General features: G+C 45.4%; 1 protein-coding gene across 19 annotated transcripts in view; it reads right to left on the reverse strand.

The window, feature by feature from the left end:
- The window catches only part of LOC104037211 (TLE family member 1, transcriptional corepressor), a 74,729-nt gene extending 71,591 nt beyond the window's left edge, over positions 1-3,138 (reverse strand). For all 19 annotated transcript variants that reach the window (XM_075726671.1, XM_075726670.1, XM_075726676.1 and 16 more), the window contains exons 1-4: positions 3,115-3,138; positions 2,310-2,410; positions 591-654; positions 451-495 (exon numbers count right to left, since the gene is read on the reverse strand). In XM_075726671.1, coding sequence (XP_075582786.1) covers positions 451-495; positions 591-654; positions 2,310-2,410; positions 3,115-3,138 — 234 coding nt within the window. The remainder of the gene's footprint in view (positions 1-450; positions 496-590; positions 655-2,309; positions 2,411-3,114) is intronic.
- Between the last annotated feature and the right edge of the window lie 12,508 nt (positions 3,139-15,646).

Consider the following 15,646-nt stretch of genomic DNA (forward strand, 5'->3'; position numbering starts at 1 on the left):
AAGTGTGAATTTTATGGGAACTTGCAAACTTATAGTCATAACTAGAGCTTTCCAAGTCACTAATCTTTTCATACCTTTAAATGGCAAGGATTTGAGCAACTATCACTACATATGCTACACACGCATAAGACCAGTCCTACATATCAAAGGCTCTATCACCAACAAAAAAAAACCCATGTAAAGCACTGAATTATATTTTTGAAACCACAGACACAAGACCTGTCCTATTTTTGCCAATGTCTTTCAGGACCAATACCAAGAAAGTCTTGTTGCTCAACCTAATCTATACCTCATTTGACAGCAGGTAGGCAAAGGTTTACTAACCATGGCTACAAATCAGCCTATTGATTCAGACACATGATACACTCATCTGAACATAAACAGAACACCTACATTTAAATGCACTAGACAGACTGCAGATTTTGTGGCTTAGAAAACAAAATGCCTTACCTGTTTGTGCATTTCAATGTTTAATCCATACGACATTTCATAATACTGCAAATAAAGGAGCATACATTATTTTCTTAGGCTGGCTTACATTGTATTAGGAGATATTTATTGAAATAAAGAAAAAAACCAAATATACTTACCATCACATAGTGCCTCTGCATTTCTGTCTTTTCACTTGCCAGTTTCTCACATTCCAATTTAAGGCTACAAAATAGATCACACTTTAAGGTAAGTGTTATGTCATTCATTTTGACATCTACCCACTTTATTTGTATTTTGACAGAAGCAACTAATTAAAAAAACCCTCATAAACTAACATGCAAACACAGAAAGACTTAATTCATAGTTTAAATACAAAGGCTGAACAGGAAATTTAAAAGGTATTTCATGGGTGCTGTATGAGACCCAAACTGTCTCCAGAACCCAAATATATCCAATCTTCATGCTTTGACAAAGAGCTACTATGAAGTGCTACAACTTTCAAACTATCACAAGGACCTGAATGTCTCCAAAATACTTCTCAGTAGTAAGAGAGAGGCATTTCTTTGTATATGACATTTAGTAAATTACTGCCGAATAACACCACTCACGTTTACAACTTGTCTATAATTCTTAACCTTAAGTACACTCTAGCTAGTGTTATCTTGCCCACAGCTTGAAAATCACTAACTTTGACCATCATTTAGTAGCACATTTGTTTTCTATTTTTGTTTTCGTGAATGCAGTTTCATTTGACACTTGCATATCTCATCACTAACAATGGTGTAATTCTGACTACTTTCACTGAGGGTAAATGCCTCAACATTCCCTTTGTTCTCTGGCAAACCGATTTTCTTTTTTTTTTTTAATTACACTAGTAAGCATCCTAGGCAAGAGTTAGTGTGTAAGTCAGCATTTTTCACTTACAGCTGTTATACTGAATGTTTATAGTTTACACTGCATTTCTGAAGTAATAGATGGCTTAAACAAGTTGATGATTTTAGATACAACTAAGACTACGTATCATAGGTAAGAAAGAGGAAGCTGATCAAAACCAAGCGATTTCTAACTGGGAAACCTGCAAAGCTTTTATTCCTGTGCAGATCTTGCAGGTGCATGTAAGTACAAAATTAAGGAAGACTAATGCCCCTTAACACCAGTTGTCCTGTGTACGCAAGAGTCCATACCCTAAATCTCTGTAGGGACCCCAGCAGCAAGCACAAACGCAACAAGAACATCTGAAGGACAGCACAGCACTCAGAAACGCATGTCACGGCTTCCGTGGAGTCACATCAACTTCGTGTTAGTACTCCAGTACTTGTGTGCTTTAACCATCCTTCCTGCCTCCTTAAGCACCGCATGCTGGAATTTTTTTCATCTTTGCATTAACACCACACACAAATGAGCAAACATGAGAATTAGCCTCCTTAATGCTCTGTGCCGCAGAATTACCGCAGGTCTTCTCTCGATATACTTAAAATTAAGTCCTCCAAGTTAGGCTCCATAACATTTTTTTTTTTTTTTTTTTTTTTTTTTTTTTTTTTTGTAAATGCGTACGAGCGCCGAACCGCTCCAGCTTCCACATTACCACCCTTTCGCGGGTGCCCGGGCAGCGCATCGGCAGGAGCAGCCGCGCAGGGCAGCGCTGCCTCCCCCTCGGACGCCCCGTCCCCCCGGGCACCCCCTGCCGCCGCTGGGGACCGGGGCACCCCGCGCCGCCCCTTCCCAAGGCGTCCGGCAAAGGCCGGCGGTGCCGGGGAGGCTCAGCCGCGACGCCGCACGCCACCGCCTGGACGCGGCCGCTCAGTGCAGCCCCCCGCGCCCGGCCGGGGACGGGGCACCGACCCCGGCCGCCCCCGAGGCGGCCCGCCGGCGCTCACCTGTGGTACTGCGCCTGGAGGAACTGGAACTCCTCCTTGATGCGGTCCAGCGACTCCGGGATGGTGAATTTGAAAGGCTGGCCCGCAGCCTGGTGCGGGGTCTGGCGCGGCGGCGGCCGGCACGGGAGAGAGAGGCACGTTCAGACACGGCGCGGTGGCCCCCGGGGGGGGGGGGGGGGGGGAGGGCGGCGCTGCCCGCCGCGGCCGGAGGGATGGAGGGAAGCAGGGAGGGGGAGCCCGGCCCGCCCCGCCCGCCGCCGCCCCGGGGCGCTGCGCACTTGTTACCCACCTTCCCGTCCCTCATCTGCGGGGGGGCGAGGCTGACGGCGCTCCGGGAGCCGCTCCGGCCCCGACCCACCCGCTCCTGCCGCCGCCGTCTACCCGAAAGCGGGGCGTGCCGGCTCCTCCCCGCCGACCCCCGCCGCGGGGGCACGGCCGGCCCCGGGCCGGGCGCCGCGCTCGGCGGGGAGGGGGACGCCGGCCGGCCCGGCGGCGACCCCCCGCCGTCATTCCCCAGGCCAATAAGTTGCCCACGAAACAAAAGGGGTCGGGGGAGGGGAGAGGAGGGGGCGCGTCCCCTCCCCGGCCGCGCCGGCAGGCAGGATGCACCGCTCCTCCCAGGAGAGGACAAACTTGGGAGGGCGCCCGCCCGCTCCCCGCATCCCCCCCCCCCCCCCTCCGCCGGGCGGGGGAGCCGGGGATGCGCCCCGGGGCGGCGGCGCCGGCAGCGGTACCGCCGCCCGGCCCCCGCCCCGCTCCCGGCCGCCCCCACCCCCGCGCAGCGGCGGGCCCGGTCCGTACTTACGGGGTGCCGGCTCTGGGGGAACATGGCTCCGGCCGCGGCGGGGCTCCCTCGCAGCGCGGTTCTCGCGGCGAGCCCCCCGCCCTGCCCCGGCTTCGCACCCGGGGCGCCGAGGGGGCAGGAGCGGCGACAGCGGCCGGCCGCCTTCCCTCCGCCGCCGCCGCGGGCAGGAGCGGGGCGAGGCGCCGCTCAGTGCTCCCGCCGCGGGGACATCCTCCGGCCGCCGCCTCCTTTGTTGCTGTTGTTCCGGGGAGGGCTGGGGGTGCCCGGGGGCGGCGGCGGGGCCGCGCTCGGGACGGTCACCGCCGCTCCGCGCTCCTCCGGCGGCGCCTCGGCCGGCGCCCACAGCGCCCGGGCGCGGCGGGATGGGACGGGACCCGACGGGGCTGGGGCGGGGTGTTGGGGGGGTGGGGGGGGCTGTCCGCGGCCGCCCCGCTGCTCTGCGCCGCGGGAGCGAATAATCCCCCTCTCGGGCTCGCAAGTTGCCGATGCAATTGTAAGGCCGGAAACCCCGGGCGGAGGCGACTCCTCTCCCCACTTCTGCCTCTTGCCAAGAGGGGAAAATCCAGCCGGAGGAAGCGGGACGCGGTGTCAGCGGCGGGACCGTCGCAAGCCGGGGGGGCGAGAGAAAGTCTCCAGGGAGGGCCGCGCTGCTCCCGGGCGTCGGCGGAGGGGCCAGGTCATCGGCAAGACACGGAGCGATGAACAAGGGAGGAAGGCGGGAGGAGGAGGAAGGGGGCGGGGGGGGGCTCTGCACAGCCGGCCCCGATCGGAGCAGCTCCAGTAGCACATGCACGAAACGCAGGAGGGCAGAGGAGGGGGAACCACACACGCAGCGGAGACTCTTCCGTTAGTTGCAGAGAGGTCCCTAGGACAAAAGAAAAACCAAAACCCCTCAAAATGCCCGCTGGCCCGACCGGCCAAGCCGCCCGCCCCGTCTAGGGGGTGGGTGGGAAAAAGAAAAAAAAAAAAAAACACAAAAAAAGGAGAAGAAAAAAAAAAACCCAGATAAAAGCGTCCGTATCGGGACTAAATCAGACGGGAAGCTCCTTCGTGCAACGGCACCGCTGCAGCCTCCTCCGGGCGGGCGCGCATCGGGGAGCTGCGCGTCTCACCAGAGCCCCCCGAGCGCGGTACATCGCGGCGGCATCATCATCATCATCACCATCAGCAGCAGCAGCATCCTCCTCATCCTCCCCCTCCTGCGCGCTGCCCCACCGCTCCTCGCCGGCCCGGGATAAAGTTCTCCCCGGGCTGAAACGATCCGGACCCGAGCGGCCGGAAACGCCGCCGGCCTGCTTTCCCCCTCCCCTCCGCGGCGGCCGGGAGGGAGAGGGGCGGCTGGGGCGGCCCCGCGGGAGGCGCTCGGCGGGACGGGTGCGCGGCCGTGGCCGAGCGGGACGCGCTGTGCTCGCCCGCGCCGCTTACATTAGCACGCGGTTTCACACTCCGCCAGCTAACCCGCCGCCCGGCCCCGCCCACGCCGCCGCGCGGCGCCGGGGGGGGGACGCGACGCCGCCGCCGCCGCCCAATCGCCGGCCCCGGCACCAACGTGGGGCCGTGACGCGTCCCGGCCCCGCCGACCAATGGCGGCAGCCCCAGCCCCGCCGCCTCTCAGCCTTTCGCTGGGAACCGTTTCTGGCCGAGCGGCAGGAGCGCTCCGAGCCGGCCAATAGGAGGGCGCGGAGCCGCGGGGAGCGGCGGGGGAAGGTCGGTGGGGAGGAGAGCGGCGAGGCTGAGCTGTCAATCAAAGTAACGTGGGGCTGGCGGGCGGGGCTAGGAAGGGGCGGGGCCGACGGCGCGGCCTGCGCCCGGCGCCTGCGCGTGCCCGCCGCCGGGGCGGAGTGGGGCGGCTCTGCAGCCCTCGCCGCTGCCCGCCGCCCGCGCGCGGCTGTTGCCGTTGGCGGCCTGCGCCGTCCCCGTTGGAACCTGCCCCGGAGCGGCCCGGCCCGGTCCGTCCCGGCGCTGCGCCTCCAGCCCGCCACAGAGGCTTCTCTTCAGAGGGGCTCCGTGGATGGGGGCGGCTCGCCCGCCGGCGGGGGAGCTTCTCCGTGCGTTGCGCGCACATGCTGACGGGCGTCGGCGGTGCGCGGACCCGCGTCCGCCATCTCTTGCGATCAACTACGGGGATGCGCAACCCGGCCGCCGCTGCGGCCCTGCGAAGGAGCGGGTCCCGCACCCAGGGCAGTGCCCGCGCCGAGCCTGGCCCAGAGTGCTCAGGGAAGAGGCGAAGCGTCTCTGTCCCCAGGATCGGCTCTGCGGCGCGGGCAGGCAGGCGCGGCACCCGTCCCCCTCTTAATTTGTGTAGTGGTACGGGTGCGTGCCGTAGCACCTGCTACAGTCCTGTCGGCTGTACAGAAAATACCGTCAGGAAGGATAAAACCTCGCGCTTGTTTGCATCACTCAAATATACCGACTGAAGCGTTGGTTAGAGCGACCCTCTGGTCAGGCAGAAGTTGTCCTTTGGGGAAAACTGGCTTTTGTGTAAGAGGGGTCTGCTGGAGGAAAGCTGTCAAGAACTTTGCTGTTGTAAATGGTTTATAGGCCCACTTGAGGTAGATGAGGGTCAAACAAACTCCACGCTCTGTGTGTGACTACTGAGATGACAAACGGTGACACAGCTTGCAGTGGGAAGTAAACTTCAAAACGTACCCTCTATTAACAACCACATTACTCATAGCAGAATTACACGATGAAGTGTGAAATGCTGGTACCTTCAGACTTACAACAATGCCTTGAGACGTATTTATGCTGTTATACCTGTATGCTACCTAAAAAGAGGCCTTAAAGTGTTTTAGCGCATCATTGAAACACACTAAGGGTAATTTTGTAACTTTCTCACAATCCGCCATTAATATATACTAGATATACTTATTTAGAATTGTAATTACACTTCATTTTGTATCCTAAAGAAAGAGCCGTCTGTGTTTAAAATTTGATATGAAATTTGATATGTTGCAATATCAAGATACAGCTTTACTTATTCAGAGTGCTAATTTCCATACTACATTATTCCTAGTGTTACATAGAACGGACCAAAGGCAAAGGAAAATCAAACTCCCTCAGTCTTCTGCCTTGAAGTTTGGACTTCATTCTGGGACTACAGAGTTTTGACACTGGAAACAGATGCATGTATGTCTCTGTGCTGGTGTCTGTGTGCATGTGTATGTGTATATGTAATAGTGTCTGTACCTACACATATGTATGTGTGTGTGTGTTCATATTTATATACATAATATATATGTGCATACGTCTTTGTGAATACATAACTAAATGTGAGGACTTTTAATGTTTTTTAAGACATTAATGAGGCAAAATACCCTTGACAGTGACCTTTGATAGATTGTTCCCAGGACGGGAATGTAAACTTGTCTGGTGTTTGGCGTGCATAAGTAAAGCTAAAAATCTTGCATTCTGTTCCCAGCTCTTCCCTTGTAGTCTCAGACAAACCAACTCACTGCTCTGTTCATGGCATTAGAAAGCTTAATTAATTAATGCTTATAAAGTACTCAGAACTTCAGATGAAAGATGCCATAAAAATGCAAGCTATTATTATATACTTTGTGTGTGTACCTAGTAGCTATGGAGTCAGTAATAACGTAACACTTACCTAACTTTGGTTGTACTTTGCTTAACCTGCTGGCACAAGTTGTTAATAAGATATTAACAGATATGACATTAAAACAACACTATGTTTTGGAACATAAACAAAAGCTTTTTTTTTTTTAATTGCTCGCCTACATGAAAGTTGAAATGTCTTGTAACCTTTATTTGTCATCATTAAAATGTCCAAGGCATGTTTTAACAGAAACAGAAAAGCTCTATTTTCCTGATTTTTTTTAACAAGTGCTTTTAAACCACTTAGATTCTGGAATCAGACACTTAAGGCCATTTTGAATCTTCTCCATTACAATCGAGATAGAAGAGCTGTAAAAACAGTAGTAGAATCAAGTGTGATGATCTTTATTCTTTTTTTTTTTCAAAGAGAGCCACTGACATTATACAGTATGAACAATAACCAACATGATCTGATGTCTAACTGACTTACAATGCATAAACATTAATAATTGGCTGATTAGAGCATAGACATTTCCTTTTTGATAGATGGGTATAAATCTGGATTAATCCCAGAAAACTGAACATCCTCATTCCATGGCAATACTCACTATTTACACCACTGAAAGACAGGCCAAAATATGGCTAAGCATGTTGTAAACAGCTGTATTCCACTCAAGGTAGTATTTTATACCAGATAGTTATGCCACAACACTGTACATACTCTACACAATTCTCAAACTGGATTAAAAATAATTGTGTTTAAACCTTTGTGTCGTGTTTTAAAAATACAATAAAAAGATTGCCTTTGGTGTTAACCCCCCTAAACCATTCTGTTTAATCATCCATTCGACTCTGCTGTTTGAAAACAATTGGTTTTCACTGTAAGCATTTTAATGTAGTGTTCCTACCTTGTATAGCAGAAGGCCTAATCCTTCATTTGCTATATACTGAAACCTTACACTGGAAGCAGTTGAAGCTCTGAGTCGACAAATCAGTATTGGGTCCAAAATGTAGTTTGAATATACTGAAAGGGTTTCAGATGTAGCATCTGTTCTTCAGGGAAATGACGTATTGTATGATGTTCTGTTTACCATACTGTTTATATTTTTTTCCTTTACTGTTAACAGTACTATTTGCAAGCAGTATTTTTTAGCTTCCCACAAACTGGCACATATAATAAAAATGTTGATGATGTTAATCACTAGGAGTTTGCTGCAAGTGGGTGGGAAACAATTTAGCAAATTTCTGATTTATCCCACTGTTCTGCTACCTATGTAGTGAGAGCAAACCAGTGGAGCAAGCAATTACAGAATTCAATAGATTTTATACTTTCAAAGTTTTAGATCGAGAGATCATTGGATTTTCAACTGAAAGAGAAACAGTACATTTAAAAAGTAGCTATATGTGCAGGAGGGGGTTCTATTTTTTTTTTTTTTAAATGGCAGGACAGCACGGTGGAATAGAGAAAAAACAATATCTAAGTCATACAGTGCATGTGGTATAGTAGTGACTACCTATACAGCTGCAAGAATAATAATTATTATGAGGGCATGCAAAACAATATCACTTTTAAAATATTTCTTTATTTACGAAGTGCAAATTATGTGAGCAGGGTAAAGCAATTACATTTCTAATTATTCACTATCTTTTGGCTAATAGCCATTGCATACCCTCTCTGTAATTTGATTTCTTTTTAATTAGTAGCTTTCCTTGTAGGCAAGAATGTTCAAAAAGTTGCACTAGGTCATTTTACCATCATGTCTGTATTCCCTTCCCCCATTCTTTCACCCTTAAAAATTCCCTGAGTTGAATTAAAAAAAAAGTCAGTAGCAGATCGTGCAGCAGTAAAACCTCCAATAAAATCAGATCCAAAGAATCCCTTGTGGTTTCACACAATATGGTAAAATTAGAGATTGCAGGAAACCAACAAAATTAAACTGGGAACATTTGAAGAGAAATGACCAGGCTTTATGAAAATGACACATTGACTGGCCAGTGTGTTTTTTTTATCGACAATTTCTTTGTTGAGGCATAGATCAAAGAAACCTGCATATGTTTTCGTTTTGTTCTAAGTCTAACTAGAAAATTACATCCAGATGTTTAATAGGCATTCTGTTGGTTTTTCTGCATTGATTAGATATGTTGGTACTGTTTGCTTACAAGTGTAGCCGGATCATTAGCTAATGCAAAGAAATGTTTGCAGCGAGTTGCTAATTAGGTCTTTTGGAAACTCTCCATACTCAGGAACAATTTGTACAGTGGCCAGAAAAACTTGCGGTACTTGAGAAGTAGCTTTCCCTTCTGTGTCTGGGAAAAAACAGTCAGTCGCTTTCCCTAATCTTCTTTTGCCTACAGGGATTGCAGCTTGATCCCAATGGGTTGAAGTGCAAATAAATTAGGAAGAGACCACACACACGCACGCGCGCGCACACACACACACGCGCCCCCCGCCCCCCATCTGCTCTTTCAGTGAAACTGCAGTTGTACAATCTTACAAAAAGCTAACCAAAATGGAGTGTTTAAAACTAAAACGTGTTAAATTCTCAACCTTCATGTTATCAAATACACAGCATTTTTGAGCATACTTTAGAGACAGATGGGGAAGCCCTTTATGATAAATGAGTGTACTTGAATTCATTACTGTGGTACTTATAATTAAAGCAGCTCTTTCACAACTTCACTACTTCTGCAGGGTACTTCAAGACAAAGCTTAGGGGAAGTGTATACATGGATGATGGAGGGGTGAAAGAGGCACAGAAGAACTTTAATTTCCTGTCTTTTGTTAAGTCTAAAAAGGGGTCAGAGATATTACCTGTTTACGATATTGTCAGAGAAATTGTTGTAGACTTCATGGCTCTGGCCTGATAACCTTCTAGGTGCAATGTCACTTTTCAAAAGATGCTTGACAATGTCAATGACCTTTCTAACAAAGACCACCTGCCAGTATATCACACTTCAGTCTGTTGCAGAATGAGGTTTCCACCACAGGAGGTGACAGCAAAAGGAGCAATGTGTGTCTATTTTGCACAGTAAATGGCGACACATGCTCATACCAGCTCCCTGATCCTGTCCTTACACACACGACTAAGTTTACTCCTGGAAATAGTCCCTCTGAAGTCAATGACAATACTTGCATGAAAAAGGATATCTCTGTGTCAGACTTCAGCCAGATCAGGGCCACGCATACAGAATGCCTAGGTTGTGTGTGACATACATATGCAAAACACATGTGTTCTACTAATGAGGTTACATCTCTACAGAACTGGGTTTTATTCCCTTTTTTGGGTGTTACCTAAAAGGGAAGAGTGTCACAGAAGTACAGTTAACCATTTCACTTCAGTGGACTAGTTGTGGTACACTATTTTTCCTTGACTTGCAAAATCCTAAAACTTTTCCAGCCTGTTTTGGTTCCCTGTATATTGTCTTTTGAAATGAATAGTAAAATTTTGATTTTTTTTTTCCTAAGTTTTTTCCTAAGTTTTTTTCCTAAGTAACATCTTAGAGTCTACCGATCACCAAAGATCCTTAGACTTAAAACCACAGGGGAAATAGCATTGAAACAAATGGTCTTGTGGAAATGTTGCTTTGACAACATTTGTTGAAATGAGTGAAGGAAGTTTCATCTTAGAAAGAAAGGGATTTTCTGAGGGAGAGGAGGCTCCAAGTGCACTGGCATTACAGGGTTAGGAACAAAAACTGCTTGCTGCTGCAAAGGTACATGAAGCCCTGTCCTTTACCCTGATATCTGTTCTCCATGTGTGAAAGCAACAGCCTTGAGGAATCTTTTAAGTACAGATGTGATACAGAAATATTGTGTGCAAAATCATGACACTGTCAGCCAATAGGAATTAGGTTCAACTGGAAGTTGGCTGGAGTTTGGCAGCTTTTTCGCTAATACTTCTGCCTCTCAATTCTTCAGAACTTGAGTTCTTGCCTACACTGAGGTTATAAACCCCATATGAGCTGCTCTCACACCAACCTTCTACTCCAGACCTCAGATTTCATTCTGGTGGAGTCTAGATGAGAGCAGATTGTGCTGTCCTGCTGTCTCTTCATAATGTGGATGCTGTAATGCGCTGGCATGCTACGGCTGCAACATCTGCGAAGATGCTCTTCCAGCACTGGTGGCACAGAGGCACTAGGTCTGTTTCCAACTTTCCCCATGCCATAAAAGCTCTGGGCTCCCATATTCTTGAGGGAATGGATTTACCAATATATCTTTTAGGATCCAATGGGAAGTGGAGACATTATGAGAAAGAAGTTCCTGGACAGGGATAGTGATGGGGAGGAGAACTGGGGAGAAGGAAAGGAATTATAGAGAGATGGAACATTTCAGTACCAATGTGATGCAATTCGTAACAAATATGGAAATTTCCTTAGAAAAATAGCATTGAACTTCAGGCAAGATTGTAAACTGTTACGGTTGCTGACAGTATAAAAAGCAAATAATTAAATGTGTCAGTCATCCAGCACTGTCCACTTCTCTGTTTTTCTTCTCACTTTGAACTTACTGCCCTTCCACTACTTTCAATGCAGGTGTCTCAGTTTATATCCTGAAGTGCTAATATGTAATGACAACTGTAATTATTATTATAAAACATATCCATCCTCCAAAATATGAAATCACAAATTCCATGGTTTGACATACATGTAGAACTATCACTAATATGGATGATTTACTCAGCCCTCAAGTGAATGCTCCAGTGAAGGAAGCATCCCATCAAAAAGACATCTTGCAACTACTGATCTTTTCTGATACACTGGTATGTTTGTAATCAGTGGCATCAGCCAGTATAAAATTGGTATAAAGAAGAGGAAAAAAAGATTGACCCCATGTAATTCCACTTATATGTCACTGCCTCTAAAGTACCAATAAACTTTCTACCGCAGAAAACCACGATATGATTACACAGGCAGTAGAATAACCATGCACAAGTAATCCAAATATCTGAATATTTAGCAGTTAGAAAGCATGATAAAAGAGTTAAGATTAATACTGGTTGTTGAGGAAAGAACAGCCAAAGTCACTGAAAGGATATTTTTTTGTGAAAACAGAGGCCTACCAAGTACAGTATAAATAAGATGTTGTACACTGAATTGCTTGGGTGGGGAGGGGATGGTTGCATGGCAGTTTCTTTCTTTTTTTTTTTTTTCTTTTTTTTTTTTTTTTTTGCGGTTTGCACAAGAATGGTTTGCCATCTATCCACCTGAGCTCAAAAGCAATGAAAAATATGCACATATCCATAGTTTACCATTATAAATTCAACAGTTGGTAGTAAGATATTTTCTATCCAGCCTTTCACATTTTCTGCTGTAGCTTTACGGTCTATTAATGCGCTTACGCATACTCAGGTGCTCAGCTGTCTGAGTTAAGTAGTGTCCATGCAGGAGAAAATCTTGATATTACATGACCTCAGAGTATAGCTCAGGAGAATGTCTATGCCCTAAAACTGGCAGAAGGTTGTACTTTGGGAACAAACTGGATCATGTAAGTGAAATCATTATATCTTCATTAATTTTGCAATAAAATAGTTTGCAAATCTCACCAGTTCAAACCATGAAAAGCAGGGAATAAGCAGCATAAGGCATACAGATGTGTGTATATAGCATTTAGCATAATTATACATTGGATTAAATGTTCTCATATTGTCCCTATGGACAGATAACAGTTAAGTGTCAGTATTTTGCTTTTGAATTAAGGTCTTTCACTTAAATGAAAGAGAAATTTGATTAGTCTTTTGAAGGTGGTTCAAAACAAGAGCACTTTTACCAGTGGTCTTCACATCTGCAAGTGAGATGTCCTTGAAAGACAAGAACAGCATTTGGGTATTTGTAGAAAGCCACCAGTTGTGCAGACCATTATTAATGAGGTCCTATGAAGTCAGGCACCTTTTCTGAAAACATTCTAGTGCATCATAACATACCGACAATACTTTACTTTTTTTTTTTTTTCCCCAGATTTTGCTTTTAGCTCAACAAAGCTGGGGAATATTTGTCTAACAAAAGGAAGAGGTGGGTAAGCATTTAGGGATATTTTCTACATGCATTTTGCATGGCAAATTCTGCAGTCTTGCAGAACAATTCAGCATATGGCATTTAATTTTCAAGACAAATGTACTACCTGCAGTGAAGGGCAGTTACTTCAATGCAACATCTCTAAGAGAGTGGAGATATTTCATTCATTTAATTAATCTGGTACAGCTTCATACATTTAGCTGTTATTTACATCTTTAGGAGCTTGATTTTGCCTGTGTTTCATATAAATTGTGGTATGTCTGAATGTAGATAGACACCTGAACATCTATCACAATTTGCCATTTAAGTAAGTAGATATTTTTATTTTGAAACCAGATACTCTAGTTTGAATTAGAGGGTTATATAGTTTCTTTTCTTATACTCTCAATTCAACTGAAAAAAAAAAGCAAATAAATGTGGGGAGAAAAAACAAATCACAGGTCATTGTTCAACTTTGCATCTGTCATAGGCTGAGGTGCTATGGAAAGCAAAAAGTCTGTGCTCTAAACCAGATTTCTTTAAGTGGTTCACATAGGACTCCTGTTGAATTGGCCAAATGGTGCAGACAAGGTCACACATGTTTTTAAATAATTTTTGAATATTGGTTGGTTCTGTCCAAACTAACCAGCCAAACCACAAGACAACTTCTGAATCCTCAATTGAGCAAAACTCCCACAAGCAAATTGCTCAACAAAGCCTGGCATATTTTGCCCCTGTGTTTGAAAACAATAGGAATGGGAAGCATATTTCCCGACTTACTTCTGTCCCAAGCTGTGAGACACCTCACAGAAGGCCCTAGGAGGGTAACCGGCCATGTACAGAAGAAGGGGTATAGCACCAGGATGATTGTCTTCTGATGGTTTCCCTTGAATGTGGGCTGCCAGTTGCATCACAGCCATAAACTTGGTCTCTTTTTCGCTGCCCCACACATCAACCTACCTTGTTTAATATCATAAATCAAGCTGATGTGTATCCCTGTCTCCTGAGTCATAAAGCATGAGAGACTTTCAATGCATGAGGTACAGGGCTCACTGTAGGAATACCAACTGTGTAGGTATCTTGCTCTATGCATTCAACAGGTCCCATTCACTTCAACTGGGGTGAGATTTCATCCCAGGTACCTGACATGTCTAGTAAAATACACTGAATGTCCTAAGATATACTGAGAGTTTTCCTGCTTGGGATATGTAAGGAGAGACAAAAGCAACCACCCAGAATCACTTATCTTAACCTAATTGTCAAGCATAGTTTTCTTCTCAGGAAACCTGTGCAACTGCAGAAATGTTGCTGGGTGTAGTTTGCAGAATTTTACTGTAGGGAATATTTGTCCCTCTTTGTCCACTCTTTCTTATTTTAAGGTCTTTCATAATTTTGCTGCCCTGCATGAAAGCTGCCTTCTTTTGCCTGCAAAGGACATCTGGGACTTGTTACTTACTTACACAGAGAAGTGCTAGAATATAGTTCATCTGGAATACAGTACTAGAAAATATTTTATCAGCAGCTGTTGAGTTCAGAAAAAATTATGTCTTTCTCTAGATAGCTTTCTGTCATTTACTTTTGGGGCTTTTTTTCTTTATTCCACAGAATTTTTAACTTCTAATGGGAATGTAGTGGAACTTTAAAAATAGAAATCTTCAAATCAATCAGCTTATTATGTTGGCAGTCCCCTGGAACATTGTTATATCATTGCAAGAAGTCAAAACTCTGCAGTAAATCTCCAGCAAAAGCGAAGAACACATTTATCTGGATAATAAGTATTTGAAAAGCATGAGAGAGTGGAAAATAAAGTTTAATTTATTTTTAAGTGCTACTTTAGATATTTGCTTTGCTGGATTATTATTTTTTTCATTGAAAACATTTGAGAAACTATTACATGAAATCTTGGGCCTAATTAGATATTTTCTTAATGAGTGGAAGACTATTAGAAAAAAAGCTAGACTACTAGCATCTTGCCCAAGCCAGAAAGATTACTCTTTTATAGAAGGTATACTGTACTGCCTTAAGCCTCTGATCAAACTCCATTTTCTGTCTAGTATGTGACTATTAGTTACCCACTCATGAATAAGATGTATCACTATTAAAGTGTTACTTGAATGAAAAAGTGAGTGTTATGCTTCCCCAGATTTTCTGGAAAAGCACAATTTTGTAAGCATCCTGTAGAGATAAAGTAATAGCAAAAATGTATAAATGTTATTCCCATCTTTCTCTTACATCAGCTAAGAAGAAAGGGAGACTCAGGCACTATTTAGGGCACTAAGTGTGGTATATACTAAGTGATGGATATAATACAAATGCTTGCATGATACAGGGTATAATTCTGTTTTTCTTGATTGTTTTGGGAAAAAAAAGAGATGTTCTTCAGTAAACCAGGAAGGTATTTATGCATACATGTGTATTGGTAATATCCATACATGTATACATATACAACAGCATGAGGTAGCAGCTGATCCATTCAATTCCCAGGCAGGGAATTCAGTGAACCTGAAGGGTTGGGAAGAAAGAACCTGATCCAGAGGTGTAAAACTTTCAGTTCATGTTGTGATTAACTGAAAGTCAAACCAAAGTAACCTTGCTTTTTTTTTTCCTTATCCCTGTTCCAAAGATTATTCAAAATGACAGAATGCTTAAAAATGTCCCTGTTACTGTGTCAGATGCCAGGGAATGCTGTTGTCTTCTGCTTTCACCATTTTATACCTTCTGTTCCTCAGTATAAATGGCAAACTGCAACTGGCACCTGAGAAAGTGTTAAAACACACTAGAAGTATTGGAGTAATGTTGATAAATGCAAACAGCCTGCCTGAAGGAATACCACCTTCATTTAGATCATCTGTTTTCAAATGTGTATATCTGTGAAAACAGACATATTAATGTAGCTTTTACCACCAAACCAGTACTTGGAGAATAATTTAAATGAAATCGTAAATATCTGTTCATATCTTAAGAAGAAAAAAAAGCTCCTTAA

Source organism: Pelecanus crispus, chromosome Z, assembly GCF_030463565.1.
Source record: "Pelecanus crispus isolate bPelCri1 chromosome Z, bPelCri1.pri, whole genome shotgun sequence".
Lineage (NCBI taxonomy): Eukaryota > Metazoa > Chordata > Aves > Pelecaniformes > Pelecanidae > Pelecanus > Pelecanus crispus.